This window comes from Coregonus clupeaformis, chromosome 23 (genome assembly GCF_020615455.1).
Source record: "Coregonus clupeaformis isolate EN_2021a chromosome 23, ASM2061545v1, whole genome shotgun sequence".
In the NCBI taxonomy this organism is placed as follows: Eukaryota; Metazoa; Chordata; class Actinopteri; order Salmoniformes; family Salmonidae; genus Coregonus; species Coregonus clupeaformis.
Genome location: NC_059214.1, coordinates 12,995,940 through 13,017,750, shown reverse-complemented (window position 1 = coordinate 13,017,750; position 21,811 = coordinate 12,995,940). Strand labels below are relative to the sequence as shown.

Below are 21,811 nucleotides of genomic sequence, written 5' to 3'. Positions count from 1 at the left end.
GTGGATGGAATTGCAGAATCTCCACATGAGACCTGGACGGAGTCTGAGGACAAAGTGAGGGAAATGATCTCTGAGAAATTGAAGATGGACCACAGGAAGATTGAGGTGGAGCGCGCACACAGGACTGGAAAACCTATCACCGGCCGAGGTGATAGGCCCAGGCCGATAGTGGTCAAGTTCCTGAGGTGCAAGGACAAAGTAGCTGTTCTGGAAAGAGCCAAGAACTTGAGAGGAACGTATATCTTCCTCAACGAGGACTATGCTGAAGCTGTGTGCCAGAAGAGGAAAGAACTTATCCAAGCCACGAAAGCTGCCAGAGGGCGTGGGGACATTGCTTACAGACAGATTCATTGTCCACCCTCCCTCCCAGAAGCCTGGAAGGGATGAGAGAGCCAAGCCTATGAGTTCATAGCTTCAACCCCGCAGCACACACACACACACACACCAATTGATTAATTGACTGCTGAGTGTATATTTTTTAAATCTTGCTTTGTTTGCTCTTTTCCATATTGTGTATATATCTGATAAGCTACCCAGGAAAGGGCTGAAAATAGCTCATATTAATATATGTAGCATTAGAAATAAGGATCATGAAATCAATAACTTGCTACCATCAGATAACATTAATATATTAACCATTTCTGAGACTCACTTAGACAATTCATTTGATGATACAGCAGTATCAATACAAGGATACAACACCTATAGAAGATACATCAATTCTAATGGGGGGGGGGGTTGCTGTATATATTCAGAGCCATATCCCTGTAATGCTTAGAGAAGATCTTATGTCAAGTGTAATTGAAGTGTTGTGGTTGCAGGTTCACTTGGCACATCTAAAGCCTTTTCTTTTGTGGTGATGCTATAGGCCACCATGTGCTACCAGTCAGTATCTAAATAATATGTGGGAGATGCTTGATAGTGTATGTAATGTAAACAGAGAGATCTACTTTCTTGGGGACCTGAATACTGACTGGTTTTCATCAGGCTGTTCGCTCAAGAGGAAGCTTCTCACTGTAACCAGTGCTTGTAATCTGGTTCAGGTTATTAATAAACCTACCAGGGTGTTTACAAACACTACAGGAACAAGATCATCCACATGTATCGATCACATTTTAATAATACTGTACAAATTTGTTCTAAAGATGTATACTCACCCATTGGATACAGTGATACAAAGTTCGAAAAGCTGGGCCTAAAATAGTGTATAAGAGATCAAACCAAATATTTTGCTGTGACTCTTATGTGAATGATGTAAAAAATATTTGGCTGATTTACTGTAAATTGAGAAATTATGTGACTAAACTCAACAAAAATAAAAATAACTGTATTATGAAGACAAGATCAATGATAGAAAGAATGATAGAAAAAAACTTTGGAGTACTTTAAATGAAATTATGGGCAGAAAGACAAATTCAACTCCATCTTTCATCGAATAAGATGGCTTATTCATCACAAAACCATTTGATGTTGCCAATTATTTTAATGATTATATAATTGGCAAAGTGGGAAAACTTAGGCAGGATATGCCAACAACGAACAGTGAGCCATCGTATTCATGCATAAAAACAAACTAATAATAAAAGAAAAGCATTGCAAGTTTGAATTTTGTAAAGTTGGTGTGGGAAGGTAGACAAATTACTGTCTCAAATCTCTGGAAGACTGAAACAGGTTTCCCTAAAGAATTTCCCTGTATTTAGCGCAATCCATCATTCCTTCAATTCTGACCAGTTTCCCAGTCCCTGCCGATGAAAAACACCCCCACAACATGATGTTGCCACCACCATGCTTCACTGTGGGGATGGTGTTCTCGGGGTGATGAGAGTTGTTGGGTTTGCACCAGACATAGCGTTTTCGTTGATGGCCAAAAAGCTCAATTTTAGTCTCATCTGACCAGAGTACCTTCTTCCATATGTTTGGGGAGTCACCCACATACTTTTTGGTGAACACCAAACATGTTTGCTTATTTTTTCCTTTAAGCAATGGCTTTTTTTCTGGCCACTCTTCCGTAAAGCCCAGCTCTTTGGAGAGTACGGCTTAAAGTGGTCCTATGGACAGATACTCCAATCTCCGCTGTGGAGCTTTGCAGCTCCTTCAGGGTTATCTTTGGTCTCTTTGTTGCCTCTCTGATTAATGCCCTCCTTGCCTGGTCCGTGAGTTTTGGTGGACGGCCCTCTCTTGGGAGGTTTGTTGAAATGTGCCATATTCTTTCCATTTTTTAAATAATGGATTGAATGGTGCTCTGTGGGATGTTCAAAGTTTCTGATATTTTTTTATAACCCAACCCTGATCTGTACTTCCCCACAACTTTGTCCCTGACCTGTTTGGAGAGCTCCTTGGTCTTCATGGTGCCGCTTGCTTTGTGGTGCCCCTTGCTTAGTGGTGTTGCAGACTCTGGTGCCTTTCAGAACATGTGTATATATATAGAGATCATGTGACAGATCATGTGACACTTAGATTGCACACAGGTGGACTTTATTTAACTAATCATGTGACTTCTGAAGGTAATTGGTTGCACCAGATCTTATTTAGGGGCTTCATAGCAAAGGGGGTGAATATATATTAACTTACCACTTTTCCGTTATTTATTTTTAGAATTGTTTTAAACAAGTTATTTTTTTCATTTCACTTCACCAATTTGGACTATTTTGTGAATGTCCATTACATGAAATACAAATATAAATCCATTTCTATTACAGGTTGTAATGCAACAAAATAGGAAAAACACCAAGGGGGATGAATACTTTAGCAAGGCACCATATGTATTGATATGTAGGCTACCTGTGCCTTTAAAAAGGTTCTGTCCTTGAGCTGTTCTCGTTTATTAATGTTCTGTATTATGTAATGTTTCATGTTTTATGTGGACCTCAGGAAGAGTTGCTGCTGCTTTTCAACAGTTAATGGGGATCCTAATAAAATAAAATAAATAAAAAATCTCTAATCTAATCACATTTTATTGGTCGCATACACATATTTAGCAGATGTTATTGCGGGTGTAGCAAAATGCCTGTGTTCTTAGCTTCAACAGTGCAGTAATATCTAACAATACACAACAACACAGACAAATCAAAAGTAGAATAATGTAATTAAGAAATACACTACAAGTCAAAAGTCCTTTGGTTCTGAGTGAAAAGCTGTCATCAAGGCAAAGGGTGGCTATTTGAAGAATCTCAAAAATAAAATATATTTTGATTTGGTAGCACTTTTTTGGTTACTATATAATTCCACATGTTTTATTTTATAGTTTTGATGTCTTCAGTATTATTCTACAATGTAGAAAATAGTACAAAAAATAAAGAAAAACCCTTGAATGAGTAGGTGTCCAAACTTTTGACTGGTACTGTATATACATGTATACATACATACATACATACATACATACATACATACAACATACATACATACATACATACATACACAGTGCATTTGGAAAGTATTCAGACCCCTTGACCTTTTCCAAATGTTGTTACGTTACAGCCTTATTCTAAAATTGATTAAATCGTTTTTTTTCCCCTCATCAATCTACACACAATACCCCATAATGACAAAGCAAAAACAGGTTTGTATAAATTTTAGCAAATTTATAAAGATTAAAAACGGAAATATCACATTTACATAAGTATTCAGACCGTTTATTCAGTACTTTTGTTGAAGCAGCTTTGGCAGCGATTACAGCCTCGAGTCTTCTTGGGTATGATGCTACAAGCTTGGCACACCTGTATTTGGGGAGTTTCTCCCATTCTTCTCTGCAGATCCTCTCAAGCTCTGTCAGGTTGGATGGGAAGCGTCGCTGCACAGCTATTTCCAGGTCTCTCCAGAGATGTTCGATTAGGTTCAAGTCCGGGCTCTGACTGGGCCACTCAAGGACATTCAGAAACTTGTCCCGAAGCCACTCCTGCATTGTCTTGGCTGTGTACTAAGGGTCGTTGTCCTGTTGGAAGGTGAACCTTCACCCCAGTCTGAGGTCCTGAGCTCTCTGGAGCAGGTTTTCATCAATAATTTCTCTGTATTTTGCTCCGTTGATCTTTCTCTCGAGCCTGACTAATCTCCCAGTCCCTGCCGCTGAAAAATATCCCCACAGAAGGATGCTGCCACCACCATGCTTCATCGTAGGGATGGTGCCAGGTTTGCTCCAGACGTGACGCTTGGCATTCAGGCCAAAGCGTTCAATCTTGGTTTAATCAGACCAGAGAATCTTGTTTCTCATGGTCTGAGAGTCCTTTATATGCCTTTCGGCAAACTCCAAGCGAGCTGTCATGTGCCTTTTACTGAGGAGTGAATTCCTTCTGGCCACTCTACCATAAAGGCCTGATTGGTGGAGTGCTGCAGAGATTGTTGTCCTTCTGGAAGGTTATCCAATCTCCACAGAGGATCTCTGGAGATATGACTGACCATCGGGTTCTTGGTCACCTCCCTGACCAAAACCTTTCTCCCCCGATTGCGCAGTTTGGCCGGGCGGCCAGTTCTAGGAAGAGTCTTGGTGGTTCCAAACTTCTTCCATTTAAGAATGATGGAGGCCACTGTGTTCTTGGGGACCTTCAATGCTGCAGACATTTTTTGGTACCCTTCCCCAGATCTGTGCCATGACACAATCCTGTCTCGGAGCTCTAAGGACAATTCCTTCGACCTCATGGCTTGGTTTCTTCTCTGACATGCACTTTCAACTGTGGGACCTTAAATAGACAGGTGTGTGCCTTTTCAAAAATCATGTCCAATCAATTGAATTTACCAGAGGTGGACTCCAATGACGTTGTAGAAACTTCTCAAGGATGATCAGAGGAAACATGATGCACCTGAGCTCAATTTCGAGTCTCATAGGAAAGGGTCTGAATACTTATGCAAATAAGGTATTTCTTCTATTATTATTATTATTAGTAATTCATTTTTTTTACCTGTTTTTGCTTTGTCATTATGAGGTATTGTGTGTAGATTGATGAGGGGAAAAAATACTTTAATCCATTTTAGAATAACGCTGTAACACAACAAAATGTGGAAAAGGTCAAAGGGTCTGAATTCTCACCGAATGCACTGTACATGCTATTTCAGTGATAACCTATTGGGGGTGAGTTTGTTATCTTCTAAAATATAAGATTATTTCCTTAAATGGTATTTCTCAACCTCAATTTCAGCCTTTGCCCAACCCAAGGGTAACTCTCAACCCCAATATCAGCCGGTGCCCAACCTCTTCAAATTAAAAACAAATGTTTTCAGGTAAGGAGTTGAGGGTGTGGGGAATTGCTCATAAATATTGATTTTGGGGGTGGGTAAACATAGTTGTACCTGATCCCAACCCATTCTCACTAAAGCATACTTACCAGAAATCCACTAGCACACTCTGATAATAAAATGATGTGCATCACAAACATATGTTGCTCTGAACATTTAGCTCACAGTGGTAAGATGCCAAGTTCCTCACATGTATTGCCTCTTTCTTGTGTAAATCTGAATCCCCCATGGGGCACTAAATGTTGGCTCCCATTGATTGCGGTATTGTGTTGGGAAGAAAAGTGCAATCATCACCTTGAAAATAAAGAGTAGGAGCTCAATCCAATCCTACCCACATTGCAGTATTTCCGCAGTAGCTCTTTTTCCAATGGTCAAATTAACTCACAGATTGGTCTTGGGTACTGTATAAAAACCTACAACTACTACTAGGACGTCCCCTCTCACAGGTATGCTTTCACTTTTTAGAATTAGTAGTGTGTGGGCACGGGATCAATATTGTAAATAAAGGATTTGGAGAAAAAAAGAAATCTGCCCCATGTGGGATTAGAATTCACATCAATTGTACTATGAGCCAACTGTTCTAGCGGACTGCACCACCAATCAGTCATAATGGTTGAGAAAAAATACAACTACTTGACATGACCACTATTGTCATCTATCTCTGATACGTACAACCCCCATAGCCTACATGTTTTTTTTCTTCGTAAAAGCAAACCATAGATGTGTATGCAAAAACATTGAATTTGGTCATATGCGGAAATGTGCCTGACTGACTTTTGAATTTTGTATAACATCAGTAGTCTAGTAAAGGAAGCATCATGCAATATATATTGGCACACTCCACTTACCAAGACCATTGTCAAATAAGGCTCGCTGTCACCTAATTTTATGGTAAGCCTTGAGGTGGTACCATCCAGCACATCTAGAAGGGAGTGTATTTCATACCGAACCACTCCCTTGAGATGACGTAGAGGCATCTCAGGGTGCCTCTACATCACGATTTCAATGGTAGAGTTGAACCGCTAGGGGCAAAAAGAGCTAGATTTACTATACTGAACCAAAATATAAACGCAATGATCATGCTGTTTAATCAGCTTCTTGATATGCCACACCTGTCAGGTGGATGGATTATCTTGGCAAAGGAAACATGCTCACTAACAGGGATGTAAACAAATTTGTGCACCACATATTTGAGAAATAGGCTTTTTGTGCATATGGAACATTTCTGGGATCTTTTATTTCAGTTCATGAAACATGGGACCAACACTTTACATATTGCATTTATATTTTTGTTCAGTATATATACACTGAGACCAAAATACACTGAGTTTGTAAAAACATTAAGAACACCTTCCCACTCATTCATGGTAGGTAAAAAGTAGTAAGTAGTTGAAAAGTTGCAAATTAGCTGATATGCTAAAGTTGCTAGACATTCACATTATACAGCCACACATCTACCCCAACCAACTACACTCATTTTGTTTTTGCCTTAAGTAACCATCTGTCTTATGTAACCATGCCAAACGTAATGTATCATACTAATTAGAGTATCCCGGATTTACATTTACTATATGACGTCTACTCTATAAGACCAGGATTTTGCTACGAACTGGCAAAATGAAGATCGGAATTGACGTGTTTCACTATAACTAAGCCTAAAAAATGAAAGTTACTCTTTAAATTACTTATCTATGTGAATAGATCTGAGGGTGAGGATAACATGTAACATTTGATCTGATGATACTGTACGCATTTTCATTTTCACACCATGCGAATTCCCCAACGCCTGAACTTTACCCATTAGCGTGTAACTTCCCTATTTTCCCATCTATTCCAATAACTTTCAATTGCTCTTAATATCATCATACACACTTTTCTCACTGTAATCTGTGCGTCATTGAGCTGCCCTCCGCTGTGAGTTGGCTGGAGTACCTGCCAGAGCACTGTGTGAGGGCACTTAGACCGTAAAATGAACTCCTCTGGGGCTCAACTATGGGCATATGGCTGTGTTCACCGTCATCATTATGTTAATGTGGATACCTTCCCAGTCATGGGCCATGTATGCCAGACAAAGCTATTACATTTTTTTGGGCCCTTTCGCTTTGTGACTGCGTTCATTTGTCTATGCAAGAAAATTCCTAATTGCAGAACAGCTCAGTTGTCAGTTGGGATTGTAAATATGGGTTTATGGTGGGATTTTACAGTGAAAGGGAGCTGAGGTTGGGCGTTGTATCACGCAGAAAACAGCAAAGTCAGCACATGGTGCTGTATTTAGCTCTTTCTGCACAGAAATGTCCGCAGCATGACCGTTGACATTATCAACAGAAATTCCAGAGTTTAGAATAACTCTTGGGTGCGCTAAGGTTTCCCACCATACAATATTTATACAGGTATACAATTAATTTTGAACTCAGTGGACATGAATGGGTCTACAACAGGAGCTCTGTATGAATGGTGCTAAAATGGGACCCTAACGGGGAGGTGCTCTGGCAAGTTACCCACTGCTTTATGAGGATTTTTTTTTGGTTTGTTTCACCTTTATTTAACCAAGAAAGCCAGTTGATAACAAGTTCTCATTTACAACTGCGATCTGGCCAAGATAAAGCAAAGCAGTGCAATAAAAACAACAACAACACAGAGTTACATATGGAATAAACAAAAACAAAACGTACAGTCAATAACACTATAGGAAATCTATATACAGTGTGTGCAAATGAGGTAAATTATGGAGGTAAGGCAATAAATAGGCCATAGTGCAAAATAATTACAATTTAGAATTAACACTGGAGTGATAGATGTGCAGAAGATAATGTGCAAATAGAGATACAGTGAGGGAAAAAAGTATTTGATCCCCTGTTGATTTTGTACGTTTGCCCACTGACAAAGAAATGATCAGTCTATAATTTTAATGGTAGGTTTATTTGAACAGTGAGAGACAGAATAACTACAAAAAAATCAAGAAAAACGCATGTCAAAAATGTTATAAATTGATTTGCATTTTAATGAGGGAAATAAGTATTTGACCCCCTCTCAATCAGAAAGATTTCTGGCTCCCAGGTGTCTTTTATACAGGTAACGAGCTGAGATTAGGAGGACACTCTTAAAGGGAGTGCTCATAATCTCAGATTGTTACCTGTATAAAAGACACCTGTCCACAGAAGCAATCAATCAATCAGATACCAAACTCTCCGCCATCGCCAAGACCAAAGAGCTCTCCAAGGATGTCAGGGACAAGATTGTAGACCTACACAAGGCTGGAATGGGCTACAAGACCATCGCCAAGCAGCTTGGTGAGAAGGTGACAACAGTTGGTGCGATTATTCGCAAATGGAAGAAACACAAAATAACTGTCAATCTCCTTCGGCCTGGGGCTCCATGCAAGATCTCACCTCGTGGAGTTGCAATGATCATGAGAACGGTGAGGAATCAGCCCAGAACTACACAGCAGGATCTTGTCAATAATCTCAAGGCAGCTGGGACCATAGTCACCAAGAAAACAATTGGCAACACACTACGCTGTGAAGGACTGAAATCCTGCAGTGCCCGCAAGGTCCCCCTGCTCAAGAAAGCACATATACATGCCCGTCTGAAGTTTGCCAATGAACATCTGAATGATTCAGAGGAGAACTGGGTGAAAGTGTTGTGGTCAGATGAGACCAAAATGGTAGCTCTTTGGCATCAACTCAACTCGCCATGTTTGGAGGAGGAGGAATGCTGACCCCAAGAACACGGCAGGTAGCTTAGTGGTTAAGAGCGTTGTGCCAGTGACCGAAAGGTCGCTGGTTCTAATCCCAGAGCCGACTAGGTGAAAAATCTGTTGATGTGCCCTTGAGCAAGGCACTTAACCCTAATTGCTCCTGTAAGTCGCTCTGGATAAGAGTGTCTGCTAAATGACTTATTTATTTAACACCATTCCCACCATCAAACATGGAGGTGGAAACATTATGCTTTGGGGGTGTTTTTCTGCAAAGGAGACAGGACAACTTCACTGCATCAAAGGGACGATGGACGGGGCCATGTACCGTCAAATCTTGGGTGAGAACCTCCTTCCCTCAGCCAGGGCATTGAAAATGGGTTGTGGATGGGTATTCCAGCATGACAATAACCCAAAACACACGGCCAAGGCAAGAAAGGAGTGGCTCAAGAAGAAGGACATTAAGGTCCTGGAGTGGCCGAGCCAGTCTCCAGACCTTAATCCTACAGAAAATCTGTGGAGGGAGCTGAAGGTTTGAGTTGCTAAACGTCAGCCTCGAAACCTTAATGACTTGGAGAAGATCTGCAAAGAGGAGTGGGACAAAATCCCTCCTGAGATGTGTGCAAACCTGGTGGCCATCTACAAGAAACGTCTGACCTCTGTGATTGCCAACAAGGGTTTAGCCACCAAGTACTAAGTCATGTTTTGCAGAGGGGTCAAATACTTATTTCCCTAATTAAAATGCAAATCAATTAATACATTTTTTTACATGCGTTTTTCTGGATTTTTTGTTGTTGTTATTCTGTCTCTCACTGTTCAAATAAACCTACCATTACAATTATAGACTGATCATTTCTTTGTCAGTGGGCAAACGTACAAAATCAGCAGGGGATCAAATACTTTTTTCCCTCACTGTACTGGGGTGCAAATGAGCAAAATAAAAACAATGTAAATAACAATATGGGGATGAGGTAGTTGGGTGGGCTAATTACAGGTGGGCTGTGTACAGGTGCAGTGATCGGTAAGCTGCTCTGACAACTGATGCTTAAAGTTAGTGAGGGAGGTAAGTGTCTCGAGCTTCAGAGATTTTTGCAGTTCATTCCAATCATTTGCAGCAGAGAACTGGAAGGAATGGCGGCCAAAGGAGGTGTTGGCTTTGGGGATGACCAGTGAGATATACCTGCTGGAACGCATACTACGGGTGGGTGTTGCTATGGTGACCAATGATCTAAGATAAGCCGGGGATTTGCCTAGAAGTGATTTATAGATGACCTGGAGCCAGTGGGTTTGGCGACGGATATGTAGTGAGGGCCAGCCAACGAGAACGTACAGGTCACAATGGTGGGTAGTATATGGGGCTTTGGTGACAAAACGGATGGCACTGTGATAGACTACATCCAATTTGCTGAGTAGAGTGTTGGAAGCTATTTTGTAAATTACATCGCCGAAGTCAAGGATCGGTAGGATAGTCAGTTTTACGAGGGCATGTTTAGCAGCATGAGTGAAGGAGGCTTTGTTGCGAAATAGGAAGCCGATTCTAGATTTAACTTTGGATTGGAGATGCTTAATGTGAGTCTGGAAGGAGAGTTTAGGGTCTAACCAGACGACTAGGTATTTGTAGTTGTCCAAATATTCTAAGTCAGACCCGTCGAGAGTAGTGATTCTAGTCGGGCAGGTGCAAGCAGCGTTCGATTGAAGAGCATGCATTTAGTTTTACTAGCGTTTAAGAGCAGTTGTAGGCCACGGAAGGAGTGTTGTATGGCATTGAAGCTCGTTTGGAGGTTTGTTAACACAGTGTCCAATGAAGGGCCAGATGTATACAAAATGGTGTCGTCTGCATAGAGGTGGATCTGAGAGTCACCAGCAGCAAGAGCGACATCATTGATATACACAGAGAATAGAGTCGGCCCGAGAATTGAACCCTGTGGCAGTGATGCTGCACTGGTGTGTGTGTGTGTGTGTGTGTGACTTGTTTGAGACTGTGAATTTCGGCTTGGTCAGCAGCGTACGGAGGGGAACGGCACCTCCTTACCTTCAGGCTCTGATCAGACCCTACACCCAAAAGAGGGCACTACGTTCATCCACCTCTGGCCTGCTAGCCCCCCTACCTCTACGGAAGCACAGTTCCCGCTCAGCCCAGTCAAAGCTATTCGCTGCTCTGGCACCCCAATGGTGGAACAAGCTCCCCCACAACGCCAGGACAGCGGAGTCACTGACCACCTTCCGGAGACATTTGAAACCCTACCTCTTTAAGGAATACCTGGGATAGTATAACAGTAATCCTTCTTCACCCCCCCCCCTCCCCCAGTGTTGGTTGTCCCACTGGCTATCCTAAGTTGAGTGCACCAATTTGTAAGTCGCTCTGGATAAGAGCGTCTGCTAAATGACTTAAATGTAAATGTAAATTACAGTTTTTGTAAACATTTTCAGAGATCCAATAAATTCCTGAGCTTATGTCCTTCCGTCATGGCATTTCCATGAAGGTCAACAAGAATGCAGACCTGGGTTCAAATTCTATTTGAAATCATTTCAGATACTATATCTGTTCTCAGGGCTCTAAATGAAACATTTTCATTGAGAGCACTGGTGCGCCTAACTTAGAAAAGTTTGGAGCACCACATAAAATGTATATATATTTTTATGTATAGCCTACATTGGGCCTATATGAATCAAACTAAATTTTTAAGCACATCTCCTGAAGAAGATATCACTTTTCCTTTCTTTCTGTGCCACCAAATGTTTGTATATACTGGTAAACTTATTAGGTTGCTAGTAGGGCTGTACGATATGGACAACAAATCTTATTGCGATTTGACTAGCAATATAGATTTACATTTACATTTACATTACATTTACGTCATTTAGCAGACGCTCTTATCCAGAGCGACTTACAGTTAGTGAGTGCATACATTTTCATACTGGCTTTCATAGATAAAAACACTTGGGTGGACTGTTGGAATCATAGAAGTAGAACGATTATTCAAATTCTATGGTTGGTGGTGTTTGGCATGACACCAAATGAAAATAATTATGAGTTATGACAGGGTAGGAACCAATGTTCCTGGTTGGAATCGTGGCTTGAAATATCCGATTCCATGTGGTTTTTGGTTTTTCAGATTGCAGGAAAAATAACAAATTAGAATCGAATATGCAAAAAAATGGAAAGAGTCACTTCAAACTGCGAATGTGAACAAGGCTTTATTGTTCTGTCCATCTGAAACTCTCCCTGGATTTGGCCTTAATCTTACTTTGGCAAAAAAATGGACTGTTGCACACACTCTTTCCTATGAACATTTGATTGGAACAACGTTTGTCTGTTTGACCTTTCTCAAGACTTTTTAATTTCCCTCGACGATACTTAACAACCCAATAAGGGGAAAAGCTGACTAAATATAAAACACAAACCCCACTGTGAAACTGAACTTTCCAGTCCAACACCCTTCCTAAGAACACAACTTTTAGAAGATGGAATATATGCTCCTCGACAACAGTAGATAATTACTCATGTAGACTGGCTGTTTGAACAGGTGGTGTTGATCATGCCATTAGGCTCTGCAAGTCCAAGTTCTAGCTCCAGTTCGAGCTCAATTTCACCTATGCTGCTACTTATTTGGACAGACAGAAATGAGCCACCAATGATAGCACTTTGAGAAAGACATAAGCTAACCGGAGTGTGGCTGTTGTTTTGAACCCTGAACTGGAGGCATTTGCTGGTAAACATGTTGTTGACATTAGGAATTTGCTTTCACCATGTGATGACTGTGGGAAAGGGAGGAAAACAAGGAGGAAAACAGAAATATGGAGCGACTCCAGAATTCCGTAAGATGTTGACATGGATGTCATCTGAAATATTACTATATACTGAGTTTGCTTCAGTTGCCCCGAGTTAATCTCCCCAAAGTTCATATGGGTAGGACAGTGCAGACAGGCCTTCATTTTTTTGTCAAACTGATTTGGGATGATACTGTATGTGCGTGTCAGAGTTTGTGAGTGTTCTATCCCAGAAACAAAGGAAACAACTTAATTTAGGGTTCGGCTAGGTATTCACAGAGCTTCATAATTTCCCTGTCCGAATGACAATAACTCAGTCTTATAAGTTCTTCCATTTTGAAATATATGCTCATTTTACGATGTTGATGGATGATTATGTTGTACTGTAATTGATTAATTAATACTCAGATTATAAAGCCTTGATAATGGAAATGTTAAAGGGAAACTGACACATTTAGGACTACTTCACAAAAATGCAACATTCAAGTCTTCCCTTGCTTTACCTCTGTGATGTCATTTTTTTGTTGTTGCAGAATTATACCTGCCATGGAGACTGTTACCTGCTGTGACGCTGAAAAGAACATCAACCTTCCATGACACTTCCTGTTCTATTTCATTTGCAGGTGTTATTTTTGGTGCTGGGTAAAAGATGAGGAAACACCGGTTGTTACCGCTGTGCGCTCTTCTGGGCGTACTGTTTGCAGGACTGCTGCCCAAACTTGATGCTCAAGAGGAAGGTAAGTTTGAATGTGCTTTTATTTTCTCAGTTCAACTTGCAGGCCCTTGTGATGCCCTGTCTTAGGCCCCTATCACTTCACATATCCATTGATCTTAGTAGCACCTGGAAGACCTCAGTTGTAACTGTGACTATTCAGGTTGTGGATAAATCGGTGGATCTGTGCAAGTGCTGCTGAGGATGATCCTTGTTATTTTCAGCACAAATGAGTCAATTGGCCAAAATGTTAGACATTTAACAAAAAAGTAGGAATGACAATGCTGATATTTCTGAGCACTGCAGTTAAGATGGAGTTGTATTGACATGTATGGGTTGAGGTTCCCCCTTTCTTGAAACAAGAAACATTTGGGTACAAAGACAAAGTTGTCTAGTTCCCTGCAGGAAATCAAAGGGATTTTAATGGTGTGAATGAGAAAAGCTCAACATGAGGTCTACTCAGAAATCACTGAAGCCTTAGAGTGCAAGTCCAGTGTCATGTTTTGGAGTCCTGGCATCGAAGTTCAGCCTAATTTCTGATAGCCTTTTGGCAGGTGAGGTGAGCTAAGGTGTACTGTCTTAATATTTTAACACCAGTTTATAGGCCTATTTTTCGGCGGTATTGTTGATTGGTACATTAACAGGGTCATAATTGCAGTCATACCACTGGACTTGGCCTCTGTCATGGCTCGGTGAGAGTCCTCAAAACCGGGTTTCCTCCTTTGAAGATTGTGCACAAGAGCTGGCCCCCGTCATATACTTTCTACTGGATTCGTCCTAGAGCATGGGTAAAGTGTGGTTAAAGCTCTGAACGAGGGTGGCGGTTTACCCTCATCCAGTACAGTGGCTTGCCCAAAACCGAGTTCCAGCTGATCACGTACCCATCTCCGCTGGGGGCCCTGGCCCACATCCGTGCCATGGCCTACCGGGGAGGTGGAACCCGCATAGGCCTGGCCCTGGACTTCCTCAACCAGCCCCACCTGAATGTGGCGGCGGGCAGCCGTGCTGGCGAGGGCGTGGCCCAGGCGGTGGTGGTCCTGACAGACGGGCACTCCCAAGATGCAGGTGCTGTGGCTGGCTGGTGTGAAGGTGTTTGCGGCGGGGGTGCAGGACACGGTGAACTGGGAGCTCAGGGAGATGGCTAGCACGCTGCAGGACACACAAGAGTTCAGCGTAGACTCTTTCCTGGCCCTGGGGGGGGTAATCCAGGACTTAGTGGTGGGCTTGTGTGGCACAGTGACCCAGGCCGGGGGTGCCCCCGTGGCTGTCGAAGTCAAAGGATTGCCTCGAGATGTGACGGGTAACAAAAGGGGGCTTGTGTCACTACCAAACTAATGCCTACATTATCATAAAAGAAGAAAGTAGCTGCGAATGTGTGGCCATGTCTGGATGGAGTCCTGTATTAACACGATCAAGGGGTATTTAACACGATAACCCTCATTCCACCGTCTGGCACCTATTAACATCACTGTTTCTCATCACATTTAATTTGCACGTAACACTTTAAGATCACCACCCAGATTTGAATGGAATTGACACTCCTAATGATTTTCAGAAGAAGGCTTTTGATGGCACTGATGGCTGCTATACCTCTTACAAGCCAGATCAACTAATTTATAAAGCTTATGCATGAACTGAGAACAGGCCATCTCAGTCATTTGGATATATCCAGTGCTTTTTTTAAATGGTAAAGACACATCACCATTAGTTTGCCATTTTAGTTGCTGACAACAACATTGACTCTGTAATAATTACAAGCAGGAGCTTCAAACAATTCAACATTCATGGCAGACTGTTACAGGTGGATAATAATCTATTTACATGACACAGTAACAGGATATTGACTTCAATAATCTCTTTCTTTGTCGCTCTCTCTCTTTTTCTCTCTATCATCTAATACACATATATATTTAAAACACCTCCAGTCCATGATCTTTGCTCTACAAAAATCACTTTTTCTGCTTTTGTCTCATTGACAACAAATCTCCATATATTAACCCCTTATGGGTTAGATCTTTGAAAAAGCGAATGAATAGAGGTGACAAATGGTCTCTCCAGAACGGCCTCCCGAAACACGGAGAGCAGCTTTTGACGATGGCTAACCACCCACCCACTGCTTGTGCGTCTTGTTTATGTTTTGTGTGTTTAGGCTATGTTTTATCAGTTACTGTCTTCATAACTGTGTAAAATATGTGCATAATATTCTACAACTGAAACAGTGATGAACCTGCCTGGACTCATCCTTGACTTGCAGCAGAGCCTAGATTTCTAGTTTTATCTAGTATAATATTGACAGTGCAAATGTAGTGTAATATCAACATTAGCAAGTAAAAGATAACAGCTTAGCACAATGTACAATAAAATGTTATAGAATAGTTATTTATTCTCTTGATTAACGGTAGAGGCTCTTAAGCATCAAGGATGGGCCACAGGGTCATGACTGGTACCCAATATCTCTGAGGTCTGTAACATGAGTCTGCATGGGGTAGCTGAACTCAATGGTGTTGAAGGAGTTTATTTTTGGTGCATTATCATAGAACCCAAGCTGATATAAGACAGATAAAAAGGAGAAACTGACATTTTACAATCCATATTATTCATTGTGTTTGATATGAAAAAAACATTTTAACAGTATTATGAAATTATGAGTATATGAGTATTATGAGTATATAATGAGTACAGTGCTTCAACACTATTCCGTAATGTTCTGTTGATGTCGCACTGCCCAAATGTATTTTAAATTAATGGAGTATTATATAGCAAGCTACAGGGTCATGCTCAGACTAATTTGCATCCATTATCACTTAAGGTCAACATGTAATCACTCCTTGGTTCAGCCTACATGCAGTATAATGTGTTTTTGTGATGTTTTTTTAATGATTGATTGTGTTCACCATGAATGTTACCTTCAATGATGTACCAGCACGTTATCTTTCTCCTTTCTCTGTTTTAACACTTTCACGTTGCATTCTTTCTGTTTACTCTCTCTCTCTCCCTTTTAAGCACAAGAGTCAGCTGACCTTGTACTCTTAATTGACGGATCTGAGAATGTTGGAGCGGCCAACTTCCCCCGTGTGCGTGATTTGGCTATGAAAGTCATTGAGGGCCTTGATGTGAGCAAGGAAACAATTCGGGTGGCCGTGGCTCTGTACAGCGCGGACCCCGAGGTTCAGTTCTTTCTAAATACCCATGAGAACAAAGCCGCTGTCCTGGATGCAGTGAAGGCCATTCAGTTCATAGGCAGCGATGAGGCTAACCTTGGAGCCGCCTTGGAGAAAGTCGCTGAGAGCCTGTTGAGTCCGGCATCAGGGGGCAGGGCAGAGGAGGGGGTGCCCCAAGCTCTGGTGGTTATCAGTGCTGGACCGTCCAATGACGATTTCAGTGCGGGTGACAGGGCCCTTAAGGCAGCAAGCGTTATCACGTTTGGTGTAGTAGTCGGCGGCGCGGCCACCGCCGAGCTGGAGACTATCGCCACAGACAAGAGCTTTGTTCTGTCGGCCCCTGATTTCAGAGCAGTGGCAAGCATGGGTGACCAGTTGCTACCATACATTAACGGGGTGGCCCAGCGCACCATTGTCATTCAGAATGAATTCACAGAAGGTAGGTAACTTCCATGCAAGGTGGGAGTGGGTTCGGGGTTCATGGAACATCTTTATTTTGTGTGTCTTATAGCTGATTCCATACTTTAGGTACTGTAAGAATAATAAGTCGCCAACACTTGAAATCAAATCAAAGTTTATTGGATGTGTACACAGATTTGCAGATGTTATCGCAGGTGCAGCAAAATGCTTATGTTTCTAGCTCCAACAGTGAAGCAATATCTAACAATACAATAACAATACACACATAATCCAAAAGTTAAAAGAATATCAGAACGAGCAATATCAGAACGAGCAATGTCAGAGTCCGGAATATAAATATGGACAGTATATGCATAGAAAAGGTGTGTACAGCAGTAGCTTTATGGAATGAGCCATGACTAGAATAAAGTATATACATATAAAGTGGGTAAAACAGTATTTCAACATTATTAAAGTGACCAGTGTTCAATGACTATGTACATAGGGCAGCAGTCTCTAAGATGCAGGGTAGAGTACCGGGTGGTAGCTATTGACAGTGTCTAAGGTTCAGGGCAGGGTACTGGGCGGAGGCCAGCTAGTGATGACTGTTTATCAGACTCTCGGGCCCAGCTTTACAAAGCATTAACAAGTATTACAAAGAAAGAAAGAAAGAAAGAAAGAAAGAAAGAAAGAAAGAAAGAAAGAAAGAAAGAAAGAAAGAAAGAAAGAAAGAAAGAAAGAAAAGAAAAGAAAATCTCACCCCAGCAGGTCAGGAACATAAGAGAAAGAACAATGAATCTAAGACCCTTTAAAAAGCATCCGAGTTGTTTGGATTCAAAGCTGAGTTGTTGACCAATAGCATTACTGTAAAGTTAACCTCCAGTCAGATATCAGACCTACAGAATGTAACCTCTGCTTCTCAGGGGTGAGACAATGGGGGTTGGTGAGATCAACACAAAGAAGGCTGAATTCCTGAGAAGATAATCAAACCTTTTGCATAGACTGTTGATAAGAAGAGTAATTTCGGGGGCTGCCTTACATATCTAATTGTGAGACAGCAGGTGCTTGAAATTCGGGAAAGGGTACACTCCATATTTATCTCAATCTAATATGTCAATCTAATATTATATTGAAATAGCGGTAGATAACATTTCACAAATAGGCCAATGCATCATAATGAAAGTTATGACAAAAGACAGACAGGTTAGCATCTTGACTTGATTTCTAACTTAAGCCAGATTGACAATAAATAACAGATCTAACAAGTGCACAAGCATTACAAAACATAGTTTTAACTGAATACTGAAATACTGTAGTTTAGACAATTGGCTATTTAGATCATGTGTAATTAAACTAGCTGACCTACAAAAAAGCAACATGATAAAGTAGGTTTGGTATAGTTTAGTTAGCTGGTTAGGTAAGCTTGCTGTCTCACTTCGATGTAGATGTTCGCATATACGGTTAACTAGATCTTTAATTTACTTTACTGACTTTATTGTCCCCATGGGGAAATGTTGTTGCAGTATCATGTACATGTTTAAAGTGGCGTTTAAATACAGTAGATAACAAATTGACAATACAAAATTCATAACAGTTACATACAGTATACTGTATACCAATGAAAGAGACTAGCCTGATGGCCTTTCTGAGTGGATAGGAACATTAGCCCGAGCGCTTAAGAGGGATATCACACCTGGCAAAAATGATTGTCTAGTTCTGTTTTTCCTGCTGGGGGGTGCCCTATACCTGCACCCAGAGGGGAGTAGTTCAAAGTCCAGGTACAGGGGGTGAGATGGGTCTAAAATGATTTTGTGAGCCTTGATGGGGACCCTGACCTTAAAGATCTCATCCAAGCCTGTCTGTTTGACTCCAGGTACCTTGCTTGCTGTGGTGATAATCCTTCTCAGCATATTCTTTTGTCTGAGAGTGGCATTGCCAAACCAACAAACATTATACAAAACATGTAAATGCTCTCAATTAAAGATTTGTAAAACAGAGTCAGTATAGTACAGTCAACATTAAAATACTTTTGAGAAAGTACAGATCTACGGCTAATCTTTTCATCTCTTCCTGTGAAGAAGGAACATGTAATTGTATTAGTATTATACAGTTACCCTCTTCTCCTAAACAAGTAGCACACAGTGGTGGAAAAAGTACCCAATTGTCATACTTGAGTAAAAGTAAAGATACCTTAATAGAAAATGACTCAAATAAATGTGAATCACCCAGTAAAATACTACTTGACTAAAAGTCTAAAACATTTAGGTTTTAAATATACTTAAGTATCAAAAGTAAATGTAATTGCTAAAATATACTTAAGTTTCAAAAGTAAAAGTATAAATAATTTCAAATTACTTGTGATAAGCATGCCAGACAGCACAATTTTCTTGTTTTTTAATTTACGGATAGCCAGAGGCACACCCCAACACTCAGACATAATTTACAAACAAAGCATTTGTGTTTAGTGAGTCCACCGGATCAGAGGCAGTAGGGATGGCCAGGGATTTTATTTTGGTAAGTGAGTGAATTGTACAATTTTCCTGTCCTGCTAAGCATTCAAAATGTGACGAGTACTTTTGGGTGTCAAGAAAAGTGTATGGCGTAAAAAGTAAATTATTTTCTATAGGACTGTATTGAAGTAAAAGTTGAACAAAATATAAATAGTAAAGTACAGATACCAAAAAAAACGACTCAAGCAGTACTTTAAAGTAGTTTTACTTAAGTACTTTACACCACTGGTAGCATAACATAAAATGCATCTAGAACACCTCCAAAATCACACCATTCTCTATATTTGCACAATTTGCAGCAATTCATACTTCTCCAGATGTTAATAATAATATGTCATTTAGAAGACGCTTTTATCCAAAGCGACTTAAAGTCATGTGTGCATACATTTTTACGTATGGGTGGTCCCGGGGATCGAACCCACTACCCTGGCATTACAAGCGCCGTGCTCTACCAGCTGAGCTACAGAGGACCACATGACACACCTTTATTAACATGAATCCTAATAAGCCATTTTTTTGTGCCTTTCTTAAACATGGCATGCTTTGTGAATGCATTCATTCATGTTAACTATGGCATTAATTAATTAATTGCATCTGTACTTAGGCTACCATTAAGTGAGTATCACAGCTTTATTAGCTTTAATTAGCTAATAATAGTTAGCTTTTATCATAGCTTTCTCTAACATGTGTCATTTTATTTTCTCTTTCAGCCTTGGAAGTGGGAAAAAGGGACATCATTTTTCTCATTGACAGCACTATGGGCGCCACAATGATCAACTCTCTTCGTGAGTTTATCAAAAGGTTTGTTGACACCATGCCGATCGGACCGGACCAAGTGCAAGTAGGTGTGGCCCAGTTCAGCAACGCTGCCAGGCTTGAGATAGACCTGAATGCATATGGATCCAAGGAGGACCTGAGTGCGGCTCTGGGAAGACTCAAGCCAAGACCGGGACAAGCGGTGAACATCGGGGTGGCCCTGGACTTTGTGAGGACCAACATGCTGAGGGCTGACAAGGGGAGTCGTATTCAGCAAGGTGTGCCCCAGCTGGTGCTGTTGATGACCAGTAAAAAGTCCAGTGACAGTGTGGGGCAGGCTGCTGAGGCACTGCAGCGCATGGGAGTTATGACCCTGGCTGCCGGCTCTAAGGCTGCCGATGAGCAGGAGCTGAAGCAGATTGCCTTTGATGAGAGTTTGGTGTTCATGCTGAAGGATTTCCGCATATTGCTTCGCAACCCCACGGTGATTGTCTCTCCCCTCTCCACTCTATCTGGGATTGTGGTGACTGAGGTACCCACAGAGCCAGGTAATGCTCCTCTCCTATCGTTACTATGATTCATACTAGCTACTTATATAAAATGTATACCTCACATGTAAGGTGGCATTTTCTTACCCCAAGACCCCAAAAGGCACAGGTGTCAAACTCATTCGGTGGAGGGCAGAGAGTCCGCAGTTTTTCACTCCTCCATTGTACTTGATTGATCAATTAAGGTCACTGATTAGTTAGGAACTCCCCTCACCTAGGGCTTTATTCAAAATCATTGACATCTAATATTTGCAACTTGAATATTAGAATAGGTGTAATGATTGTTTTTTTGTACCGTTTTTTCCCCAGTGGTTGAAATTTCAACAGTGCAGACCCAGCGAGTAGTCAGAGACATCGTCTTTATGGTGGATGGCTCTAGCTACATTGGGGGTGCCAATCTTCCATATGTGCAAGATTTCATTGTCGGCGTGGTAAACAGGCTGGACGTGCGGCCCGACAGGGTGCGCATTGGCCTCATGCAGTTTGCAGAAAACCCAAAGATCGAATTCTACCTGAACACACACAACACAAAGCATGATGTGCTGACCAGCATTGGTCAGCTCAGGCTAATGGGAGGGTCTACTTTGAACACAGGAGTGGCTATGGATTATGCCCTTACCAACATGTTCCAGGCCTCGACTGGGTCACGTAAGAGGCAGGGTGTCCAACAGGTGCTTCTCCTGATCACTGGAGGCCCATCCCAGGAAGAGTTTAAAAAGATAGCAGACAAAGTGGCCATGGCGGGTGTATTGACCTTCACAGTCAGTGCCGGCCAGGCAGATGAGGACTACTTGAAGACGGTCGCTTTTGTCCCAAACTTGGCTTACCATGAAAGCAGTTTTTCTAGCCTGCCAAATGTTGTTGAACAGATCATGACTCCTTTGATTACTGTGGTCGGTGACACAGACATCTCAGTAACAGACATCGAAATAACCGAGGAAGCTGGTGAGCTTTATCTTGTATTTTAGCTTTATTAGTACATTTTGGATTTAACAGTGGATATTAAATATTTAAACATGTAAAATGGTATGAAA

General features: G+C 41.4%; 1 protein-coding gene across 1 annotated transcript in view; it reads left to right on the top strand.

Annotated features, from left to right (window-relative positions):
* LOC121536094 (collagen alpha-3(VI) chain) overlaps nucleotides 1–21,811 on the top strand; it is a 42,597-nt gene that overhangs the window by 14,160 nt on the left and 6,626 nt on the right. Inside the window, exons 2-5 of the mRNA XM_041843396.1 lie at nucleotides 13,315–13,428; nucleotides 16,407–17,003; nucleotides 20,184–20,777; nucleotides 21,087–21,722. Of these exons, the coding sequence (XP_041699330.1) occupies nucleotides 13,341–13,428; nucleotides 16,407–17,003; nucleotides 20,184–20,777; nucleotides 21,087–21,722 (1,915 nt within the window). The 5' untranslated portion in view covers nucleotides 13,315–13,340. The remainder of the gene's footprint in view (nucleotides 1–13,314; nucleotides 13,429–16,406; nucleotides 17,004–20,183; nucleotides 20,778–21,086; nucleotides 21,723–21,811) is intronic.